Source organism: Glycine max, chromosome 4 (genome assembly GCF_000004515.6).
Source record: "Glycine max cultivar Williams 82 chromosome 4, Glycine_max_v4.0, whole genome shotgun sequence".
NCBI lineage: Eukaryota > Viridiplantae > Streptophyta > Magnoliopsida > Fabales > Fabaceae > Glycine > Glycine max.
The window spans coordinates 37010030-37035180 of record NC_016091.4 but is presented as its reverse complement, the minus strand read 5'-3'; the positions used below and the strand labels follow the sequence as shown (position 1 = coordinate 37035180).

At 37.2% G+C, this 25151-nt stretch overlaps 1 protein-coding gene across 1 annotated transcript; it reads left to right on the top strand.

Annotated features, from left to right (window-relative positions):
• The first annotated feature begins 14162 nt into the window (after positions 1–14162).
• Positions 14163–15950, top strand: LOC100780097 (polygalacturonase). Its single transcript, XM_003522928.4, has 4 exons — positions 14163–14320; positions 14459–14770; positions 14864–15382; positions 15506–15950. Exons 1-4 carry the CDS (start codon positions 14201–14203, stop codon positions 15722–15724), a joined length of 1170 nt encoding a protein of 389 aa, XP_003522976.1. The 5' UTR covers positions 14163–14200; the 3' UTR covers positions 15725–15950.
• Positions 15951–25151: the final 9201 nt, after the last annotated feature.

The window sequence follows — 25151 nt, the reverse complement described above, 5'->3', positions numbered from 1 at the left end:
CACTAATTATGATTAGTGAATTTTAGTTATGGTTCAGCCCACTAATCCAAGATCAATTCCAAGATTCTCCACTAAGTGTGCTTAGGTGTCATGAGGCATGTAAAGTATGAAGGACATGCACAAAGTGTGACTATATGATGTGGCAATGGGGTGTAGTAAGCAAATGCTCACCTCCCCCTCAAAAATTTAATTGGATTGGGCTTCTACCAATTCAATTAAATTTATTTCCCAACACACATCAAATATTCACTTAGTGCATGTGAAATTACAAAACTACCCCTAATACAAAAACTAGTCTAGGTGCCCTAAAATACAAGGGCTGAAAATCCTATATTTCTAGGGTACCCTACCTACAATATGGAGCCCTAAATACAAGGACAAAATATAATGACATCCTATTCTAATATGTACAAAGATAATTGGACCCAACCTTGGCCCATGGGCTCAGAAATCTACCCTAAGGCTCATGAGAACCCTAGGGCCTTCTCTTGCATCTTTGGCCCAATCTTCTTGGAGTCTTCTATCCAATGCCCTTGGGGGGTAGGATTGCATCAAGCAGTAAGCACATAGCAGAAACAAAAGAATTCTTAGGGATGAAAGGTTGTAGAGGTTTGGGTGCAAAGGTAGCAACCCAAGTGCCTCTGCCTCTACTTTTTAAAAATTGATATTCGTATGGCGCGCTTAGCGTGCCAACGTGACGTTTGAGTTTAAAACACTAGCGCTTAGCCTAGCCTCGTGCTAAGCCCAATATGAAGTTGTAAAATCCAATAAGCATTTGGGGCTTAGTGCGGCAGCGGCACTTAGCGCTTTTTGCAACACCAAAAATCTTTCTGCAATATACGCTTTGCCTGAGATGTGAGGCTTAGCGTACATCAAGCTGCAACTTACAGTGAGTGATTCAGGCTTAGCACCATTACCTGCGCTAAGTGCACTTCCAATGACTTCAAAAAAAAAATGATCTTGGCGCTTAGCGCATCCTTTCCCGCTAAGCTCAGCTTGAAAGCTCAACTTACAGAATGAATCTGGGGCCTAGCGCAGGATGGTACGCTTAGCGCAGCTATAATAAATTTTCATAGAGAGGAAGAGGCGCTTAGCGCATGATCCACACTAAGCCCATCACTTAAGGTGCAACTTACAGTGAAGATGTTGGGCTTAGTGCAGTGATGTGCGCTTAGCTGAACCATTCAGCCAATCAATCAGGGGTCTTTGCACTTACCGCGTGAAGAGATGGCGCTTAGCGGATAAGCAATCTGAAAATTTTTTCTAAGTCATTTTCTGCTTATCTCTTCATACATAATTTCAAAACCCTTTTTGTTCATTACTAAACAAGCTGAAATCAATCACAATCACAAGCAAGATGTCTTAACTACATGCAAGAAATAAAAATGAAGATAGAGAAGGGAAATAAAAGCTGGGTTGCCTCCCAGTAAGCGCTTCTTTAACGTCACTAACTTGACGCATCATCCTGTTATCCAGGATCTAATAATGTTCCCACTTCAAGGACCTTCTTCTCAGGTCTTCTTTCCTCCATCACATGAACTTTAAAATAGGCATTCCAATCAGGTGGTTCTTTATCTTCATGAAATAGATCAAAGTTGATTTTCTGATCTTCTATGCCCATTTGCAACATCTTTTTTCCCATATCTACTACATAGCTTGCAGTAGACATGAATGGGGGCCCAAGAATGAGAGGAATATCAGCATCCCCTTCTATATCTATCACCACAAAATCAGCTAGAAATATAAGGTGTTTCACCTTCACCAAAACATCTTCAATCACTCCATACGGTCCTGTGATGGAGCGATCAACTAACTGAAGGGTAATGCGTGTAGGTATTATCTCTATCTCTCCAAGTTGCCGAAACCTGGAGAGAGGCATTAAGTTGATACTATCTCCCAAGTCTATGAGAACTTTTCCTACAGCAACCTCACCAATGGAACATGGTATCGTGACAACTCTCGGATCTTTGTGCTTAGGTGGAAGAATGCGTTGAATCACAACACTACAATTGCCTTCCACCATAATTTTGTCACTGTGGATGTACGGTTATTCTTTATCATCATATCTTTTAAAAATTTGTCATAGAGGGGCATTTGTTGAAGTGCTTCTCCAAAGGGTAAAGTAATTTTCAGTTTCTTGAAGATATCAAGAAATCTGGCCAAATGTCTTTCTTTCTCTTTCTGAGAAGGTACTAAAGGATAAGGTACTTCCTTGCCTTCGTTTGGAGTAGTATCCTTCTTCTTGTCAGTGTTTGCCTCACTCTTGCCTTTCCTCATATCATTATCAACAACTTTCTCTTTTTGTTTTTCATTTTTCAACTCTTTTTCTTTTTCTTTTTCTTTTTCTTCTTCTTTTATTCTTTCTTCTTCTTTCTCTTTTATTGGTGTCTCTTCTTCCTTATCATCTTCAGTCTCCTCATTAATCTCTTCAAGTTCTACAAAATCAGAATCAAGTTCAAGTGCTGGCTTAGGTGCCAACTGTTGTTTATGTTCCTTCATCTTCTTTCCAGCATCACTATCATCTCCTTGGATTGCCATTCTACTTCTAGTCATCACAGCTTTACATTCTTCCTTAGGATTTTTCTCTGTATTAGTTGTAAAACTACTTGATGATCTATCCGCCAATTGCTTTGCAAGTTGTTCCACTTGGACCTCAAGATTCTTTATGGCGGACTCTATGCTCTTCTGATTGGACATAGAAACCTGCATAAGCTGAGTTAGAGTCTTTTCCAGCTTCGTTGTGCGATCATAGAGACTAGGTCCTTGTTGCTGTGGCCTTATGGATGGTCCACCTTGATCTCTATTGAACTGATTTCCAGGGTGGTTCCTCCATTGTCCTTGCTGCTGATTATATTGTTGGCCATGTTGGAATCCAGAAAATCCTCCTGCATTAAAATTGTTTATGGGCTGATTTCCCATGTAATCGACTTCACGAGTGAGGTGTTCTTCAATAGGAATACAAAATCCAGATTCATGAGCTCCCCCACAAATGGTACATCCTGCAACCTGCAAAATAGAAGCATATGAAGTATGTACAGAAGCATTGTTTTGTGCCAACAATGCATCTTGGGAGGCTAACTCTAATAAACTCTTTTTGGTAGGAATGTGAGCTCTATCTCTCAAAATAGCAATGTCGCTTGTAGCCATATTTTCAATGAGATCCATGGCTTCTTCAGGGGTCTTCAATTTGATTTTCCTACCTATAGAAGCGTCTAATAGCTGTTTGGACTGCGATCTTAACTCGTCTATAAAGATATTGAGTTGTATCGGTTTTGAAAATCCATGAGTGGGAGTCTTTCTCAATAAACCACGGAATCTTTCCAAGGCCTCACTCAAAGATTCGTCAGGAAATTGGTAAAGAGAAGAGATGGCAGCTTTGCCTTTTGTAGTGTTAGACTCAAGGAAATATTTCTTTAGAAATTTCTCCACAACCTCATCCCATGTCTTAAGACTATTATCTTTGAATGAATGAAGCCACCTCTTGGCTTCTCCAAATAAAGAAAATGAAAACAAGCTCAGTCGGATTGCATCTTCAGGCACTCCAGCCAACCAAATAGTATTGCATATTTCTATGTAAGTGGCTCAGTGTGCATATGGGTCTTTATTTGGTAATCCATGAAACAAATTATTCTGAATCAACTGAATCAATGATGGTGGATAAGTGATGTTTTGTGCTTGAACTTCTGCTTGTGCAATGCTGTTGAAAAATTGTGACACATTAGAACTTGAATAATCTTCCAGAGTAACTCTTCTTGGCTCTTCAGCCATGATGTACTCTTCACTAGGATCTAAATTAGAATGTTCTGCAATAGGAAAACTAGAAGATGCCTCAAAAGATTGAGGTTCTTCCTCTGGAATTGCTGCTGCCTCTAAGTCCTGCAAAAATTTTCTAACTCTCTCTTGATTACTGCTAGTCGGTGAAAATGACTAACTTTTGTGTATAAAACTTGTATAAATTGTATCAAACTCTCCCAATTTATGGTTATTTTGTAATGTTACAAGTATTTTCTATTAAGTATAGGTAATAAATACTTAGTATTTTCATTTTGTGTGTTTAATAATCATTTTCTCTCAATTTCAGGTTAATTAGGCAAGCTTTGGAAAAGGCTGTTTTCACCTTCTCGCTAAGCCAATCTACTGGCTTAGCGAGCATCCACTAAGCGCAACACTCTTGGGCTAAGTGCAAGGAAGAATCCAGAAGAAGATGAGTTGTACAGGTTCGCTAAGCGCACCGCTTCAGTTCGTCCGCTAAGCGAGAAAGGCGCGCTAAGCCAAAAATCACTAACGTTCACTAAGTGGTCCATACGTGCACTAAGCACACGAGCACAAACAAGGCAACCTATTCAAGACCTTAATTGCTTTGTTAAATTTTGTTGTAATAGAACAATTGAGTGCTCAATTTTTTCTATTGCAATTCCTTGTATTTGGACATTCTTCAGGGGTGTATTGGGAGTCTTGTTAGTCGTCTTATACGACTAACTTTTGTATATAAAACATTTTCTAAAATTTGTATAGTTTCCCCAATTTATAGTTATTTTGTAGGGATTTGTAAATAAATCTTGTTTTATTGTTCTAGCTGTCTCTAGAGTATCTCCCATGTGATTTAATGATAAAGTTTGCACAATTTCAGGTCAAAAGAGGCTAAAATCTTGAGGTGCTAATAGGAGCAGTTGCGCTCAGCTCAGCATTTGGGCTCAGCGCGCATCCAACGCTAAGCGCAAATTCAGGGCGCTTAGCGCGACAAAAGAATCTGGAAGACAATAAATATCAAGGCCGTGCGCTAAGCCCGAGATCCGCTCACTAAGCCCGATAGTTGTCTTTAGCTTGGCTTAGCGCATGGCTAGCACTAAGCTCAAATCAACTAACTCGCACTAAGTGTGAGGGTGGCGCAAAGCGCAATGTCATGGACTCAAAGCCTATTTAATGCCTATCTTATGCAGAATTAGGGTACACAATTTTTAACAAGCAGTACAGAATTTCAGAGCAAGGGCACCACAGTGCAAATTTCAAGATAGAAGCTCTGGAGGCAGCAAGAGGAGTAGCTGATGAGAATCCTGAAATTGGCCAAATACAGGATGAAGGCCCAAGTGGAGAAGGATGAAGACCCAGAGGCAGAGACACTATCAAGACTATTAATTGTTGCTGAAGGCCTAAACTAATTTGAAGGCCCAAGTTAAATATGTTTTTTAGTTATAATTTTTATTTATTGTAATTTTAGCCCAAACTGTTTAGAAGGCCCATGTCTATTTTCATCTTTTTGTTCAGATACACTATAAGTATTGGTTTTTGTTTTCAATAAATAAACTTTTGGCATTTTCATAAAATTTGGTGAGAGCTTCTCTTTGGGTTCCTTGTTGAACCAATCTAAGACATATGAAGGTAATCATTGTGGCGTCTACTCTAACTTATCTTCCTTCACTGGAAGTGGCGTCATCCAAATCTCTGTAGCCTTTATCAAGCGATCCGCTCCTAGTCAGGTTCACATCATCGTGACAGGTGGGAATACTTACCACTATACTACAACGGCGAGAATCCTGAAATTGGCCAAATACAGGACGAAGGCCCAAGTGGAGAAGGACAAAGCCCCCAAGTGGAGAAAGATGAAGGCCCACAGGCAGAGACACTATCAAGACTATTAATTGTTGCTGAAGGCCTAAACTAATTTGAAGGCCCAAGTTAAATATGTTTTGTAGTTATAATTTTTATTTATTGTAATTTTGGCCCAAACTGTTTAGAAGGCCTATGTCTATTTTTATCTTTTTGTTCAGATACACTATAAGTATTGGTTTTTGTTTTCAATAAAGAAACTTTTGGCATTTTCATAAAATTTGTTGAGAGCTTCTCTCTAGGTTCCTTGTTGAACCAATCTCAGACTTATCAAGGTAATCCTTGTGGCATCTACCCTGACTTATCTTCCTTCACTGAAAGTGGCGTCATCCAAAACTCCATAGCCTGTATCAAACGTTCCGCCCCATAAGGATCACATCAGCAGCTTTGTAGAGAAGCCTAGGATTCTTCAATTAAAGAGAGATTAGTGAGCTGTAGAGTGATTGTGAGATGCTGAGAAGAGGAGGACGGATCTCCCTTCTTGTGTAACGAACAATTATTTTGTACTCTCAATCTTATTTGTGTTAGGGTTTTTCTGTAATGGCTGGCTAAACACCCTTGTTGGGGATTTCTAAGGAACAACTGATGTAATTACTTCAATATCTAATTAATTGTGTTTTATGTGTTCAATGCTTCCTTCAATGCTTAATTTCTGCATGCTCTTGGTCTGATCACCCATTTGTGTGTACAGTTAGGTGACTTTAGCATTGGGAAATGTATTGTTGCCTTAGAACTTGATAGAAGCTGTCGCAACCTACCCTTTTGCGGGTGAGCGAGGCGAGGCTCTCGGGTGCCTTTTCCAAAGGAGGAAAATGCACGGAGTCGCCACCAACGTTTATTTGTGGAAAACGTCGGAAAAACCGAAGGAAACCGGTCAAAAAGAATATTCCAAGTTCGGGAGTTGTATTTACGTTTGAGGAAGGTATTAGCACCCCTCACGTTTGTCTCAAAGGACAACAACCTTATTTTTAGAATTGCATGAAATTGTGTTACCCTAACTTTTATTTCTTTTTTATTTTTGAGGTCGACAAAAGCGGGGCTCTTGCTCCTACGTACCCTCCATCGAAGAGGAAATCAGACCTGCGTAGTTCTTTTTTAAGGGTGAATCAAGCGATTCTTTTTACTTGGAAGGTGATCATTTTAAGGCGTTGGACCTTAAAAATGATCCATTTACTTGGTAAGAATAACTGAGATATTGAACTTTCAAATCCTTTTTTAGTGATTTTTGTGGACGAGCTTGACTTTGCGAGTTGATTTTAGCCTTAGTTTCACTTTAGTTATTAGTCAATTCAATTAAGAAAGAGGAATCCCAAAGAGAAACGTCCGATTGATTTTTTTGCTTCATTTTACTAACAGATATTTTTTTATTATTATATTATTATTTTGCCTTTTTTTTGGTTTCCAACGTGGTGACAGCGTGACCGAACGATCGGATTTCATTTTAACAGAAATTAACTGATATTGCAAATCAAACGATCGGTGGAAATTTGTTTTATTTTTTTATTAGGTGAGAAAATGTCTTAAGTAAATGACTGAAGCACGTCAAAAGGGGGTACGGAAAGTAAATAAAACAAGAATAAAAGTACACAAAACAAATGGGGACCACCACGGGTACATGAATGAATTGAAAAGTTCGATTTCGGGTACTTACCGGTTGAAGACCGAAGAACAATGAAGACCGAACGATGAATGACAAAGAACGGTCGAAAATCTTCGCGAAATCACCCACGGAAACGTTACGGAAGCACCTCGGCTTGGATTTTCTTCACGAAAACAATTTTCCTCAGCAATTTCAAGTGAATACGAAGTGCCAAGAAGGCTGAACCCTTTCCTTCTTCACTCCTCCCCCTATTTATAGCAAAATAGGGGAGGAGCTTGCCACCCAGCTCGCCCAGGCGAGTCAGGTTGCTTCCTCCAGAAGCAATCGCCTTCTGGAGGAAGAATCTGGAAGGCCCAAGTGGGCCTGGTTACTGTTTGCACCCCCTTTTTTACTAAATACACCCCTTTGCTTTTTTTGGTGATTCTTTTTTCGTAACGTTACGAAACTTTACAAATTTCGTAACGATACTTGTTTTCTTTTCGTAAGGCTACGAAACCTTAGGGATCACATAATTACTCCTTTTTTAGCTTTCGAAGAGTTACGGAAACTCACGGATTGCGTAACAATACTTCCTTTTGATTTCCGTCACGTTACAGAATTTCACGGACTGCGTAACAACGCTTCCTTTTGATTTCTGGCATGTCTCGGGACTTCACATATTGTGCAACAACGGGTGCCAAGTACCTTGAAGCGGCCAATCAAAAGGTTGCATGCCATCAAGCAATAGTTCCCGCACGAAATTAAGGTATGACAGAAGCAGGACTGAATAACCATATTACCAGGGATGGATTGTTGGGGTTTTGGTTTTCTGAATATGCTGTGATGATAATGCTGTTTAACTTAAGCCTAGCCTTACAAGATGGATCTATGGACGAAGCTTAGGTTAAATTAGTCTAAACTTACGATGGATCGAGGTTTAGTATTTTAGGCTACAGCATAGAACACAAAAGCATGATTGATTAGAGAAACATCTTCATATGGATCAGCTTGTTTGTTAGAAAGACCCAATGCTTTTTACCTATTGTTGTCAACTTATACTTACTTGCATCTATTGTTTTTACCATAGAAGTAGTTTATTTTTGTTTTAACCATCCATTATCAGTGTTATTCAAACAATGCCTTATTTCTGAATAAAACTTTGTCTAATAAGCATGTTCCCTGAGTTCGATACTCGGATTACTCCGTTTTAATTTTAAATACTTGACGACCTGGTGGGCTTTTCGGTGTTTCATTTCCCTTGAATATAATTGTTGAAAATTGGAGAAAAAGGAACCATATGGGAAAATGAACAAAGTATTTATGGCGCCGTTGCCGGGGAACTTAATTCATTAGAAGAGTTCAGTTCAGTTTTACGGCATTGCTTTATATTTTTCTCTTTGATTCATTGATTCTTTTTGTTCATATTTTAGATACTGCATATTTTATTGTTCTTTTGAACTGGATAATTTTAGTTCTGTTTCTCTTGTATGCAAAGAAGATATACTGCAGGTGATTTGATCCCCATCGATTTGGAGATTAACGCTACTTGCAGGAGGCGCAACGCAAAGAGAATTAGAAAAGTTTTGCAGGACTTAGAAGCAGCAGCAACTCCAGAAGAAGAACCTCGATCTTCCAAGGCGTCTTCTAGCTTTCCTATTCTAGGGAAATCTCAAACAAATTTAATTGAAGAAGTTATCATGGCTGAAGAGCCAAGGAGAGTGACCCTAGAAGATTACTCAAGTTCCACTGTGCCGCAATTCTTTACCAGCATTACACAACCAGAGGTTCAGGCACAAACAATCACATATCCTCCTTCTTTGATATAGCCATGGATCTTATTGAAAATATGGCTGCAAGTGACATTGCTATTCTCAGAGATAAAACTCACATACCAACAAAGAAAAGTCTTCTGGAACTTACATCTCAAGATGTGTTGTTGGCACAGAACAAGTTTTTGTCCAAGCAATTAGAAGCATTGACCAAAACACTAAGTAAGTTGCCAACTCAAATACATTCTGTGCAATCTTTACCATCTACTGTTTTGTAGGTTGCAGGGTGTGCCATCTGTGGTAGAGCTCACAATTTTGGCTGCTGTATCCCCAATGAAGAACCAGCTCATAAAGTCAATTATATGGGGAACCAGCCAACACAAAATTTCAATGCAGGTGGATATTCTGGATTTCAGCATGGCAAACCATATAATTCACAGCAGAGACAATGGAAAATTCACCTTGGTAACCAATTCAACAAAGACCAGGGTGGTCCATCTACAAGGCCATAACAACAAGGGCTTAGTCTCTATGATCGAACAATGAAGCTGGAAGAGACTCTAGCTCAATTTATGTAGGTTTCTATGTCAAACCATAAGAGCACGGAGTCTGGCATAAAGAATTTGGAAGTCCAAGTGGGATAACTGGCAAAACAGTTGGTGGATACGCCGTCAAGCAGCTTTAGTGCTAACACTGAGAAAAATCTGAAGGAAGAATGTAAAGCTATAATGACAAGGAGCAGAATGGCAATTCAGGCTGATGAAGATAGAGCTGAAGAGAAGGTGGAGGGATATAAACAACAGCTAGCAATTGAGCCGGCACTAGAACCAATTTATGATCTTATTGAACTTCATAAAGTTGTGGAAGACAAAGATGACCAATATGAGAGAGAGACACCAATAAAAGAGAGTGAAATAGGAATAAAGATGAAGGAATAACAAGAAAAACAAAAACAAAAACAAAAACAAAAGAAGAAATAGAAAAAGAAAAAAATAGAAAAATGAAAAAGAAAAAAAGAAAGTTGATGAGGAGAAAAAGAAGAGCAAGAGGGAGGTTTCAAGAGAGAAAAAGAGAGAGATTACTTTAGTTGAAGGCAAGGAAGTACAATATCCATTGGTACCTTTCAAGAAGGATAAAGAGCGACACTTAGCCAAATTGCTTGACATTTTCAAGAAGTTGGAGATCACTTTGCCTTTCGGAGAAGCTCTCCAACAGATGCCACTTTATTCCAAATTTTTAAAAGACATGCTGACAAAGAAGAACCGGTACATACACAGTGACACAATAGTTGTGGAAGGAAATTGTAGTGCGGTCATTCAGCGCATCCTTCCCTCAAAGCATAAGGATCCCGGAAGTGTCACTATATGTGTTCTACTGGTGAGGTTGTTATGGGTAAAGCTCTCATAGAATTGGGAGCTAGTATCAATTTAATGCCTCTATCCATGTGCCGATGACTTGGAGAGATAGAGATAATGCCCACACACATGACCCTCCAGTTGGCTGATCGTTCCATCACAAGACCATATGGAGTGATTGAAGATGTTTTGGTTAGGGTCAAACATTTGATCTTTCCAGCTAATTTTGTAGTGATAGACATTGAGGAAGATGTTGACATTCCCCTAATTCTTGGAAGACCTTTTATGTCCACCGCAAATTGTGTGGTAGACATTAGGAAGAGGAAACTACAAATGGCCATAGAGGACCAGCAAATCAGTTTTGATATGTTTCATGAAAAGAAAGCTTTGCCTGACCAAAATGTTTGTTTGAAGGTGAATATGATGGAGGAAAAGAGACTAGAGAAGAAGGTTCTCAAAGTTGGAACCTTGTTGGAACCAAGATAATAGGATGATGCATCTAGCTAGTGACATTAAAAGAGCGCTTACTGGGAGGCAACCCATCTTTTCTTTCCCTTTTCTCTTTTTCATTCTTATCTTTTGCATGTAGTTAGGATAATTGCTTAAGATTGTGATTAATTTTTTAGCTTGTTTAGTAGTAAAAAAGAGGTTTTTAAGCTCATGTGAAGAGATGGATAGAAAAGACTCAGAAAAAAAATTTCTAGTTGTTCATCCACTAAGCGCAACCCTTGCGCTAAGCGCCATGTCTTCACGCGCTAAGCCTGAGCTTTCTCGCGCTAAGTGCTTAGACCCCCTGACTAGTTGGCTGAATAGTTCAGCTAAGCACACATCATTGTGCTAAGCCCAACATCTTCACTGGAAATAAACTTCAAGCAGTGGGCTTAGCGGAGATGATGTGCTAAGCGCCACTTCTTCTCTGGAAAAATTTATTGTAGCAGCGCTAAGCGCGATGTCCTGAGCTAAGCCCCAGATCCATTCTGGAATTGAGCTTTCATAGTTGGGCTTAGCCGCAGGATGCACTAAGTGCCAATCTCTTACTGTTTTTGGAATGCTTGGAAGTGCTCTTAGCGCACCTGTTACGCTAAGCCTGAACTATTATCTATAAGTTGAAGCTTGATTGTGCGCTAAGCCTCACCTCTCAGGCTAAGTGCATATTCTAGAAAATTTTTGTGTTGCAGAAAGCGCTAAGCGCCACCTGCTGTACTAAGCCCCATATGCTTACTGGAATCTGAAACTTCAAGTTGTGCTTAGCGCGAGGTTAGGCTAAGCGCTTGGGCTTTAAACTCAAACGTCATGTTGGCACGCTAAGCGTGCCAATCGAAAATGTTAAAATGAGTTAGAACTGCCATAGGCAGTTACCTATACACAAACTTTTGCTTCCTTTCCTGTGCGTACCTTCTGTGTGTGTACATTTCGCTATTGTGCCTCAAGTACTTTCTGCATCTTCCTTGCTTCTTCCTTGCTTCTTCTTGCATTCCATCACAATCCAAGTAGTACTTCATTTCCATTTTAATTTTCATACTTTGAACCTTAGGATAGATGATTTCTTGCTTTGTTAGCTTGTATTGCTGTTTAATTTAGGGTTTCTAGCTTTAGGGTTTTTTATTTTAGGATTTTAGGTAACTTAGAAGCCCAATAAGGGCAATGTGGCTGAAAGGGGTGAAGACCCCTGTGTTTCTGTTTGGAAATCGCGATGAACGCGCTAAGCACGCCAGCTGCGCTTAGCCTGTTCATCGCAGCTGTTGAATTTTTGGATTTGCAGATGATCACGCTAAGCGGACCATGTTGCTAAGCGGGTTCATCCCTGCTGATGAACGAAAGCGATGACCCTGCTAAGCGCGCCTGTGCACTAAGCAGGACTAATGTTTCAGATATTAGGATTTTTAAAATTTTGTCTCAGCGCTAAGCCTGACCTGTCAGGCTAAGTGCCAATATGCTTTTGTTAGTCAGTCCTATGAATAAGGCTAAACGCAGCTGCTGTGCTAAGCCCTTGTTGTGTATCAAGGAGGTTGAGCTAAGCGCGATCATTATCAAGATAATATCACATAATTTAAGTTAGATTTATCAAATTTGAATTATAGAAAAAGTTAGTAAGGGGAGTAAATTTGCAAGACTTACTCCTATGGTAAGTGAATTTCCTAAACTGAAAGTTCAATGGCTACAATGATTGTAATAAGGAATTCAATTCTTCAACCACTAACTTGTATATGTTTCAAAATGGCTTTCAACCTAACATTAATGTGGAATTTCAGAATGGCTTTCAACCTAAAATTTGACATGCATGATCATTATGAAGATAATATCACATAATTTAAGTTAGATTTATGAAATTTGAATTATAGAAAGAGTTAGTAAGGGGAGTAACTTTGCAAGACTTACTTCTATGGTAAGTGAATTTCCTATATATCTATGTCATCCTAAACTGTATATTAGTTTTCAAGATAGAGATTAGGGTAAAAAAAAGTCTTTCAATTTTGGCTACCTTTTTCAATATCAGTTGTTAAATTAAATTGCAAATTCTACGATGATTTTTGGTGGCAAACCATCATAGAATGTGTAGTTCGAAGATGGGTTTCCACCAAAACTGTCTTAGAAACAACTGGTTATTGTCTTTTTTTAAAAAAAAAATTAAAACGTATTCTAATTAACATGTTTTTTGTTTGAAACCGTCTTAGAAAGAAATGTGTTTTTATTTTTTTAATTAAAACCATATTCTAAGACAGTCCTCTATAATAACCGTCACAGACACTTACATGTACAACGACAGTCGAATGACCGTCGTCGAATCCACTGACTTACCATGACACAGTATTCTAAGACGGTTAAAAACCGTCTTTGAAGACCCCTAAGAATTATCGTCGAATAACCTTTTTTTTAGTAGTGCCTATTTTTTCAAGACTTTGTTGTTTAAAGGTAAGCCAATGAGTGTTTTTTATTTAGTCCACGGGAGTGCACAATTAATTTGAAAACTTAATTAGAAGCTCACCAAAAGTTATCACATTATATGATACAAAATGTCTTTATTAAATTTTCTTAATTAAACCAAATTTACTTTTCTCTTTGATCAATTTTAATTATTTTAAAATTATTAGATGAGAAAATTGCGGTGTTACAATCACATTTTCTCAAGCTATCAACAAACATCTACACAAACCAAAAAATGGTTCCGTATTCTAGGTACACCTTATTTCATATAGAAAATCATTATAATTAAAAACATGGAAGAATGAAAAACAGTACACGCATTGAAGTTATCATTTATAATTTTAAAATGAGGTATTTATATTTATAACATAGGAATCCTTAAGAGGGGACTTATTTACGTTATATGAAAAATATGTATTTGTAATTTTTTTTAAAAATGAGTTATTGTATAAAATTTATAGTTTAAATAGTTTAAATTTAGTATGCTGAAATTTACTATAATTTATCATTGCACATTCTAAATTATAATCTTTTACAGCTTAAGGTAAAAAGCAAGAGGATAAACTAAAATATATAAATTCTTTTAAATGGTTTCCAATCGTAAAAGATAAATTTTGGATATCTTTTATCCGCAATTTGTATAATGCTTTCTAAACATGAAATTTTTTCAAATCAAATTAAATCACCTATAGTGAAATTAAATAGAATTTTTATAAATAATTAAATTTTTGGCAAATATAATAATAGGTTATTAACGAGTGATGCAAAATTATTTGTTAAAAGCTGGAAAAAAATCAACCAGACAACTAAAAAAAGGAAAGATATAATTAGATAATAGTTGTTAATAATGTTTATGGTCTTCAAGCCTTGCTACTCTAATATAAATATAATCCAATCATACTCCGGAATCAATTCATTCATGAGAAGTGCAAAAACAGTGTAACAAAAAGAAAAAGAAAAACAATATGAAGTTCACTATAATCACAATATTTTTCTCTTTATTTCTACTTGACTTTGGTTTTGCACAACAGGGGGATCTTGACATATCAAGATTTGGAGGAAAACCAAATACAAATATAGGCCAGGTATGAACGTGTAACATTGAACAAAAAAAATTCATTTCAACATTTGATAAAAAAAATAGGGGTAGTCTCAAAGGTAGGATCTTTTTAACTATTATCACTTCTTCTTTTTAATTGATTTGTGATTTGCATATTCTAAAGGCTTTCTTAAGTGCCTGGACTCAAGCATGTGCATCACCAACTGCTGTCAAAATTGTGATTCCAGCTGGCACATACCAAATGGGTGCAGTTGATGTCAAAGGTCCTTGCAAGGCTCCTATTGAGGTTCAAGTTGATGGAACAATTCAAGCACCTGCAAACCCAACTGACCTTAAGGCGGCTCATCAATGGTTTGTTGTTCAATATGTTAACTCTTTCACCCTGTCGGGTAAAGGTGTTTTTGATGGTCAAGGGGCAACTGCTTGGAAACAAAATGATTGTACAACAAACAAGGACTGCAAGATGCTTTGCATGGTAAATAAGTATTAATATTGAAATTAAAAATATCTTGTGCCTTCTAACACAAATTTAACTCCCTTTTATGCTTTATTTCTCAAATGTCAACAGAATTTTGGTTTTAATTTCCTCAATAATTCAATTGTCCGTGACATTACTTCCAAGGATAGCAAAAACTTTCATGTGAATGTTTTGGGGTGCAACAATTTCACATTTGATGGGTTTAAAGTTAGTGCACCAAAAGATAGCCCCAACACTGACGGAATCCACATTGGAAGATCCACAGATGTGAAGATTCTTAACACAAACATTGCTACTGGAGATGATTGTGTCTCATTGGGTGATGGTTGCAAAAATATAACTGTCCAAAATGTGAATTGTGGACCTGGTCATGGCATTAGTGTTGGAAGCCTTGGGAAGTACGATTCTGAAGAGCCTGTTGCAGGTTTTCTAGTTAAGAATTGCACTTTGAATGGAACAGATAATGGTGTGAGAATTAAGACTTGGCCTAACACGCCAGGAGCAATTACAATTACTGATATGCATTTTGAAGATCTTACCATGAATAATGTTACGAACCCTATCATCATAGACCAAGAGTATTGTCCTTGGAACCAATGCTCCAAACAGGTATTTAATTCGTTCTCCATTAATGTATAGGATGATGATATTATTTTAGTGACTATAGTTCATACACTAAATTGATTTAAAAGACTGATTTTTATTCCATTTTTTGTTCTTATGATGGCATAGAATCCGTCAAAAATCAAGATAAGCAAGGTTTCCTTCAAGAACATTAAGGGCACTTCAGGAAGTCAAGAAGGGGTGGTTCTTGTTTGTAGTAGTGGTGTACCATGTGAGGGTGTAGAGATGGCTGATATTGATCTCACATTCAATGGAGCTGCAGCAACAGCTAAATGTGCTAATGTCAAGCCCACAATAACAGGAAAAGCTCCTACTTGTGCAGCCTAGAATGAGCAACAACAATAATGCCCTTTTTTTTTAACAATTTTCTTTTACTATTTTTCCTATGTAGAGAAGCAAGTCAGCCCCATTAAAAGAGGAGGTGTCTAGTAATTGTATTCTCTTGTGAATAAATACTTCAACGTGGCTATGGTAAAATAATGATCATATATGTAATGTTTCTTCAATACCAAAAGAAGTCTTCTTTATTCATCTTATTAATTAGCTTGTAATATGTTCCAAATTCATACCCAAGTTTAAAGTTTAGAAAGTGTCAAGGAATCATACTCAAGTTTAACAGTTATTACTATATGTTACACTATAGTAATAACGGTTAATATACAGTAAAAGACTCAATGGACCTTTTCCATTGGTGAATTGATTCAACTAATACATTGAAATGGTTACAAAACTAAATTTATTCAAAGTTACCTCAAATTAGATCAAACAAGTGTAAAATATTTTTTAAAATCTATTAGTGTCTAACCTATGAAGAGGATGAGATTAATAATTCTTTCTTGAGGAAAGAATTTTCTTAGGGGTCAAAATATGTTTGAATATGATGATATTAGTATGTCAAATTTATAAGTTACAAATTTTACACAAGACTATTTGATGTAATATGAAGTTTTAGTTTAGTAGAATTTACTATTTAAGAACTTCAAATTTAGGTGAGAAATTTATAAGAATACTTTTATCTATTTAATTGTATTTTGTTGATGTGGGTAGTAGATTAGACGAGTGCTATAAAATATTAGGAGGTTTAAGGTGTAATACCATACAGGATATAACCTCTTTCCTTCTTATATTACTAAATTATAAAAACTTAGTATAAAATAATATCAGAGTTTAATATGCAAAAATATAGAGTTAAACATACATTACATAAATAAATCCTTGATCTTGTGCATATCGCTTCGACATCATTTTCAATCACATACAAGCCCATCATAGAAGGTTTTCCTTTTCTCCATTCTTACAATAAAAAATAAATGATGAACACAAACATCACAAACACATGTGCATTCAAGCACACCTCCCATAACAAACCCATTTCGGTTTTTCTAATTTGAAAATGCACCACCTTTTGGTCTCAAAGAGGTTTAAATAGTATTTTTCACCGCTATTAAGATGTCAGCGTGTGAAGCGTCTTTATTTTAAAAGAAGAAAAGAAAACTATGTTGTAAGACAATTATATTATGACTTCTAAACAATTGTAATTTTTTTTAAAAAAAATCACATCCTAAATTATTTTATGATTATTATGTTATTATTTATATTTTTAATTATATATGAAATACTTACAATATTATTAATTTTAATAATTAAATATTAGTAATAATGGAATGTTAATATTAAAATGGCGAATGAATTAATTTTGGTCACTAAAATAGTAGCTACTTTGAAATTTATTTTGCGTAAAATAGCACCTAAAACTGATCTGATCGCTAAGAAATAGAAATTTGTTGTTAACTAGAGAAAAAATTAGTGTTATTTCTAACATCATTAACACTATTAGGGACTAAAATGTAGTGGATCAATGAGTTATTGAATCAATCGTTAGAATTTCCTTAAACAATTTTCAATATTTAAACCACACTGTGACCGTGTTAGCGACAAGAAGTATTGTCACTAAAAGATTTGGTTGTTGTTTTGTGCAACTGGCAAATCTTTTTATCAAGGTTAGATCGCCTCAGTCTGTGACCAATAATTTTCAATCGCTAATCCATGATTTTCTGATAGTGAAGCTCGCAAGTGGTTAGCGAAATTGTCTTCAACAATTTATCCTGTTTGTTGCTCCTCATTTTGATTACTGATGCCAACATCATTTCAGGCCACTCCAATTTGATTTACATATACAAAGATCTCGCTTATGTGTTTGTCAGTGGTATTTTCTTTGGTCTCACCGGGGTGACCTCTTTTCCGTTTTTGCTCAATAAAATCCTTTTCGCTTCCATTTGAATTGATCAAATCATTATTTTATATTATTTATTGGGTTGTGTATTTTAGGTGTATTGGTGATACAGACCAAGGATCCATAGTGGTTCTTCTTCTATCCATAGGACCGAAAGTATCCAAACAGGCATCGATTGAATAAGATACGAATAATGGGTATTGGAAGACAACTATGAAGGAATGGAAAATCAACTATGGGACGGATTAGATTGGAATGAAGAAGACTTTGGTGTTCTGTAGTGGTGGTGAACCCAAAGGGAACATGACCATTCGGGTTATGCATGAGTATGACCTTACTTTGAAGGAGCTTGGTGGTACCAATCCTGGGCAGGTTTATAGGGATACTCTATGTTGATAATTAAAAAAACATAGTGATACTCTGCTACAATTTACAATTAGTTAAGGAATTATAAAGTGGTGATGATTTCTTTATTAGTGTTAGTGATTTTAAATTGGGGTTGAAGGGCTCTATTGTAGGTTTCGAATTCGACAAAAGAATTCTTAATTGTCATGATGTTTCTCGGACCGTTAAAGGATATTTCTCTTTAACTTAGGTAAGTTTATCCATTTTTAATTTTTCACTTTCTCTAATTTCTAATTTGTTTTTTGGGTTTATTATGGATTACGAAAGGATGAAAGGTTGAGTGAATTTCATCAGCGTAGCATATGGAAATCTATAATTTATTTCTTTTATTTTACAAGGGGAGAGGTTATTTAAAATCCAACATTAAGATTGTCTAAACCAGTCGCAACAACTCCCATGCTACAATATTTCTCAGTTTGTGGGAGAGGAACATGGAAGGTTTGGACTAAACTCTTTTCTTCCGTCATCTCAGTTTGTTGGCGAGGAAAAAGGAAGCTTTGGACTTTTCTTCATTCATCTCAGTCATTCGGATCGGTGAAGGGAAGCTTTGAATTTTTCTTCATTTATCTCAATCTGTAGGAGAGCAAAAGCAAAGCTTTGGTTTAAATTCTTTTCTTCATGCAACTTCATTCATTTCTGGGTATCATATTTTTGAGTCCTTTCATATTTTTAACAGCTTAACCAAATGTATCATCATTGTCTCTTTTTTACTTGCAGGAAGCTTTGGATTAGACTCTTTTTTGTCGTTCATCTCAATCCATGAGATAGAAAAAGGAAAACTTTGGATTAAACTCTTTCCTTCAGTCAAATGCATTCATTTGTGTGTATCCTATTGCCTATCATCATCATCTTTTTTTTTAACTTGCCGATATATTTAGAAACATCTAACAACTTTTTATTTCAATCGATTGTATTGAATTGGATTTCTCTCTCAAGTAAAAGATTAGGGAATATTTTATTTTCAGTTAACATTGTAAGTTAGATAGAATATCATGGTGAAAGTTGAATTTATTGCTAAAGAAAGAGGGCTTAACAAATTTTGGTTCAACTCATTTTTACATTGTTGTATGTTTAATTTTAAGTGATAATCAAACGGTGCTTAATATATACTTTGTTTTTCCAGCTCACTCTTACACAAGGATTTGTTGTTGCATGTCCCTCCTTTATCCTTCGGTTTTTTATCAACTTTGTATGGTATATCAAAATTGTCCAGGGTGTTGTAGATTTCATAGGTAATTAAGGGGTATAAATGATAGGTAGATTTTTGGAATTAGAAATTGGGTAATGGCATGTTAAAAGCTAGACTGCCAAGCCATCCAAAATTGTTATTTATTTTTTCACTTTTGTTTTGGATTCTCTCTTATTAATGTTTTATCATTTCAAGGAAGCACCAAAAAAATGCTTTCATCTTTGCAACTTCAAAACCTCTCCGGTGCTTTTTCTTGCATACAGAGAGTCATCCTATTTTTTCTAGACATTTTTGTTTAAAGGTAAGTTAACAAGTGTTTTTTATTTGGTCTAGGGGAGTGCACAATTAATATTACAACTTAATTGGAAGCTCACCGAGTATCACATAAAATGATACAAAAAAAATTAAATTAAATTTTCTTGATTAAATAAATTTAATTTTCTCTTTGATTAATTTTAATCACTTTTAAAATTATTAGATGAGAAAATTGTGGTGTTACAATCACTTTATCTCAACCTATCAACAAACATCTATAGACATAAAAAAAAAGGTTCCGTATTCTAGATGCACCTTATTTCATATAGAAAATCATTATAATTAGAAAGATGGAAGAATAAAAAATAGTGCACGCATAGAAGCTATCACGCATAGAAGTTATCATTTATAATTTAAAAAATTAGATATTTCTATTTATAACATAGTAATCCATAAGGTGAGACTTATTTATGTTATATGAAAAATATGTATTTGTAACGAGGTTTGGTGGCTATTTTGAAATTTATTTTAAAAAAATAGCGACCAAAACTAATTTGGTTGCTAAGCAATAGAAATGTGTTCCTAACCAACAAACAAGAAAAAAATAGCATTATTTCTAACATCTTTAACACTATTAGGGATTGAAATGCAGTTGGTCAATGAGATATTGAAAATTAGGTCTCAAAATTAGTCTCTAGAATTTCCATAAAATAATTTTCAAAATTTAAACCACATTGTGATTGTATTAGCAATAGGTATTACCACTCAAAAACCTGGTTGCAAAAAAGGTTGTTGTTTTATGCAAATGACGAATATTGTTATCAATGAGTAAATCGTTGCAGTTTGCAGCCAATAAGTTTTGGTCGCTAATCCATGATTTTCTAGTAGTGAAGCTCACAAGTGGTTAACAAAATCGTCTTCATCTTGTGAGCCTTTTTGTTGCTCCTCTTTTTGGTTATGGAAGCCAACACTTTGGCCACTCCAAGTTGATTTACATCAAGTTCAATGATTTTGCTCATGTGTTTGTCAATGGAATCTTCTTTGATCTCACTGAGGGTGACCTCTTTGTCATTTTCACTCACCCCTTTTGTTCTTCCATTTTAATTGTTTAAATCTTTTTTAATTTTTTTATATTTTTTATTGGGTTGTGTATTTTTAAGTTTATCGATGATACAAACCAAGGATCCAAAGTGGTTCTTCTTCTATACATAGGATCGAAAGTACCCAAATGGGCATCGATTGAACAAATAGATGAATAATGGGTATTCGAAGGCTATTGTGAAGGATCATAAAATCAAGTACGAGACAAGTTTGATTTGAATGAAGCAGACTTTGGTGTTCTACACGGGTCATGCACCCTAAGGGATGACCATTTGGGTTATGCCTGAGTATGACCCCACTTTGAAGGAGATTGATGGTACCAACCCTAGACAAGTTTATAGGGATACTTTGTATTGATAAAAAAAACATAGTGCTATTATGTTATAATTTACAATTCGTTAGGTCTGGACGATCCACTAACCACTAGTTGACCTATCATACATTGGATTTTGGTGATTACAAAAGTATAAAAATTGTTGGTGAACTAATGAGTTGTTGTGAACATGACCTACTTCATAAAAGAGCTTACTTTTAATGAGGTAATGAGTTGTTGATGAACTAATGAGTTGGGTTATCTTTTAATTTTCAGCAAAAGTTTTCTCTTCCCATTTTAAATATTCAAATTCATGGAAAATATATCTAAAACCCTTCCTATTGATTTTCAAAAAAAAATAAATTGCTTATCTTTAATAGTTTAATATTTCCTTTTGTCATACCCTAATTTCGTCCGGGGACCTTTGCTCGATGACGTGCGACCATTCTTTGGTCCTCGTGAGGTGCTTGGCACCCATCATTAGGCAATTTGTGAAATTCCAGGACATGCTGAAAAACCAAAAAAATATTGATGCACAATCCGTAAGTTTCCGTGACACACCGGAAATCAAATGGAAGCATCGTTGCATAATTAAGTGAGGTTCCGTAACATTCCATAAGTCAAAAAGGGGATGATTATGTAATCCGCAAGGTTCCGTAACATTACGGAAAGAAAACAAGTATCGTTACGAAATTCGTAAGTTTCCGTAACTTTACGAAAAAAGAATCACCAAAAAACAGCAGAGGGGGGTGTACTTAGTAAAAATGGGGGTGCAAATAGCACCCAGGCCCACTTGGGCCCTCCGGAATATTCCTCCAGAAGGCGGTTGCTTCTGGAGGAAGCAACCCTGCTCGCCTGGGCGAGCTGAGCTCGCCTGGGCGAGCTGGGCGGCAACCACCTCCCCTATTTTGCTATAAATAGGGGAGGAAGGCAAGAAGGAAGGGGTTCAGCCCCTTAGGCACTTCTCTCTCTTTCGAATTTGCTTGGAAAAATTGTTTCCATGAAGAAAATCTAAGCCGAGGCGCTTCCGAAACGTTTCCGTAACGTTTTCCGTGAGGAATCTCGCAAAGGTTTCAACCGTTCTTCGACGTTCTTCATTCGTTCTTCATCGTTCTTCGATCTTCAACGGGTAAGTACCTCGAACCAAGCTTTTCGATTCATTCTATGTGCCCGTAGTGGTCCACATTGTGTTTCGTGCATTTTTATTCTCGTTTTGTTTACTTTTTATACCCCCTGTTGACGTGCTTAAGTCATTTCTCGCTTAACTTAAAAATAAAATAAATTTCCACCGAACGTTTGAATTGTATTATCCATTAACTTCGATTAAAATAAATTCCGACCGTTCGGTCGTGCCGTAACCACGTTGGAAATCAAAAAGAGGTAAAAAATAATATAATAATCAAAAAGACATCTTTTAGTAAAATAAAGCGGAAAATCAAGTGGACGTTTTCTCTTTGGGATTTCTCATTCTTAATCGAATTGATTAATAACTAAAGTGAAACTAAAAGGCTAAAATCAATTCGCCTAGTCAAGCTCGTCCATAAAAAATAGGCTTTTGAAGTTTGTCATTTCATTTCCTCACTAAGTAAAATGGATCATTTTTAAGGTCCAACGCCTTAAAATGATCACCTCTTAAAGTAAAAAAGAATCACTTGATAAAAAAGAACTACGTAGGTCTGATTTTCTCATCCCAAATTGAGGAATACGTAGGAGCAAAGGGAAACACCCTTGTCGACCACAAAAAAGAAAAAAATATAAAAAGGGTATAAAGGATATAAGAACATAAAAGGGAACATAAAAATCAAAGTCATGTTTGCACATTCGATTAAAGGCTGCCGTCCCTTGGGGCGGACGTGTGGGGTGCTAATACCTTCCCCGTGCGTAAATACAACTCCCGAACCCTTCACTTAAAAGTTCGTAGATCGCGTCTTTTCCGGTTTTTCCGACGTTTTCCTCAAATAAACGTTGGTGGCGACTCCGCGCGTATTCCTTTCGTGGAACACGCATCCCGCGAGTCTCGCGTCGCCTTCCCGCCGAAGGGTAGGTTGCGACAGTTGGCGACTCCACTGGGGACAATTTTTAGAGAGTTAGGCCATTTAATCTTGTGCAAATGCTTTATCATGACTTACTCCTTTGTTGTTTTCCTTCATTATGTACTTGTGTATATAAACTCTTTGTTGCTTTTAGTGCGTTTTAAAATGTATGCATGAGGTAAATATTTATTCATTTGATGCACACAAAACACCAACACTATTTGCACACACTGTGAGTGAAAAAGGGCCCTATACCCGGGTTCATGGGAGCATAAGGAGTGGAGGTGAATCTGTAATCATGCTAGGTCTCCGACTTGCTTGATTATAGTGAACCCTCATCTAGAGCTTTTCTCTTTGAAAACCTATTGTTGCTAGTAGTCCCTACTGCTACAATATGTTCGTCAAAGGGGATGATACCTCTAGAAACCATCAAGAGAGATATAACTACCTTGGGAATTATTGCTAAAAGCCTAGTTAGTTCTCTCCCTTATAGGTCCCTTCAATAGGGGCACGAAGCAAACACGCTGCGTGCCATTTTTCACACTGCCATGCATGAGTATCATATACCCTTTTGCTTATGTTCGGTAAATATTGTCATGCTGTGCACATTCCCGCATTGTGTCTTTTGCATAGGCATTGCATATGGGTTCTGTCTTGATCTCTACTGTAAACAAACCAACGGAGGGTCCGTGTCGCCTTCTTAAAAACGTGCGTTGGGGCATTTCGCTACCCCTAGATGTCGTATCTAAGAAGGTGACAAATTCCCCGGACCCCCGTATTCGTAAATTGCATCTGTGTCATATGCATTTCTTCATGCATTCATCCATCCCACCCATGAGATATCGGAGTTTTGATTTGCACCAGCTTTTGTCTCACTTTAGTAAGCATGGGAACAAATCAAACCGGCAAGAGGTTCTACCAAGTCAAGGTTAAAAGCCCAGATACCACCAGCATCAAGGAATTAGGGCGGTTGATGGAACCCCTCCAAATGCAAGCCTTCCGCAAGACTTACGGAAAGATCTTAGAGTTGACCATAGCAGAGGTGTCCATAGAAGCCATTGCATCACTCACCCAATACTACGACCAGCCTTTGAGATGCTTCACATTCGGAGACTTCCAATTAGTACCAACCATTGAAGAATTTGAAGAAATTCTAGGATGTCCTCTCGGGGGAAGAAAACCATATCTTTCCTCCGGATGTCTCCCCTCTTTGAGCAGAATTGCAACTGTGGTCAAGGATTCAGCAAGAGGTTTGGACCGCATAAAACAGACTCGGAACGGCATAGCGGGCCTACCACAGAAGTACCTAGAAGACAAGGCGAGGGGTATGGCCAATCAAGGAGACTGGGTCCCGTTTATGGATGTGTTAGCTTTGCTAATTTTTGGGGTCGTCCTCTTTCCAAACGTGGATGGTTTGGTAGACCTAGCAGCAATCGACGCTTTCCTTGCCTACCACCATAGCAAGGAAAGTCCGGTGGTAGCTGTCTTGGCAGATCTATTTGACACGTTTGACCGAAGGTGCGAGAAGAGTAGCGCACGGATCATCTGTTGCTTACCCGCCCTCTGTGTTTGGTTGGTTTCACACTTGTTCCAACAAGACACAAGACATCCATGTCCGCTCCTGAGCCATCGCTCGTGTACTGAAAAGAGGAGAATGGATTGGGACCAGCTCTTGGCCGGGATAGGAGGTAGAACAATCAGTTGGTTCCCCCGATGGAAGGAAGGAAAAGAAGGAGTCCTTTTCTCATGTGGAAGATACCCAAACATTCCGCTGGTAGGAACGAGGGGTTGTATTAATTACAATCCCACGCTTGCTATAAGACAACTAGGGTACCCCATGAGGGGAGCACCGACGGAAGAAAGCATGTCTCCTTTCCTTGTGAGGGATCTCGGCGCACAAAATTCCAAGACTATACAAAGAATCCATAAGGCATGGGAAACCCCGTTAAGGAAAGATCAAGAGCTTAGAGGCATTCGTAATGGCATCATTGGTGGGTACCACGAATGGCTGAAAGTTCGCATACGAGGTTTAGATTGGCTCGCCAAGTTAAAAGTTGTCAGCAAAGAGAATTTTGAAGCACCGGAAGAGGACGAAGAAGTCCAAGCTCTCAAAAGCGAGTTAGGAAAGGCAAAACTCGCCAAGGAGAAGTTCAAGTTGGCTGCTACACACGTTCGGAAGGAGTGTGCCGGGTTACGGGAAGAGAATGCAATTACCGCAAGAGCCC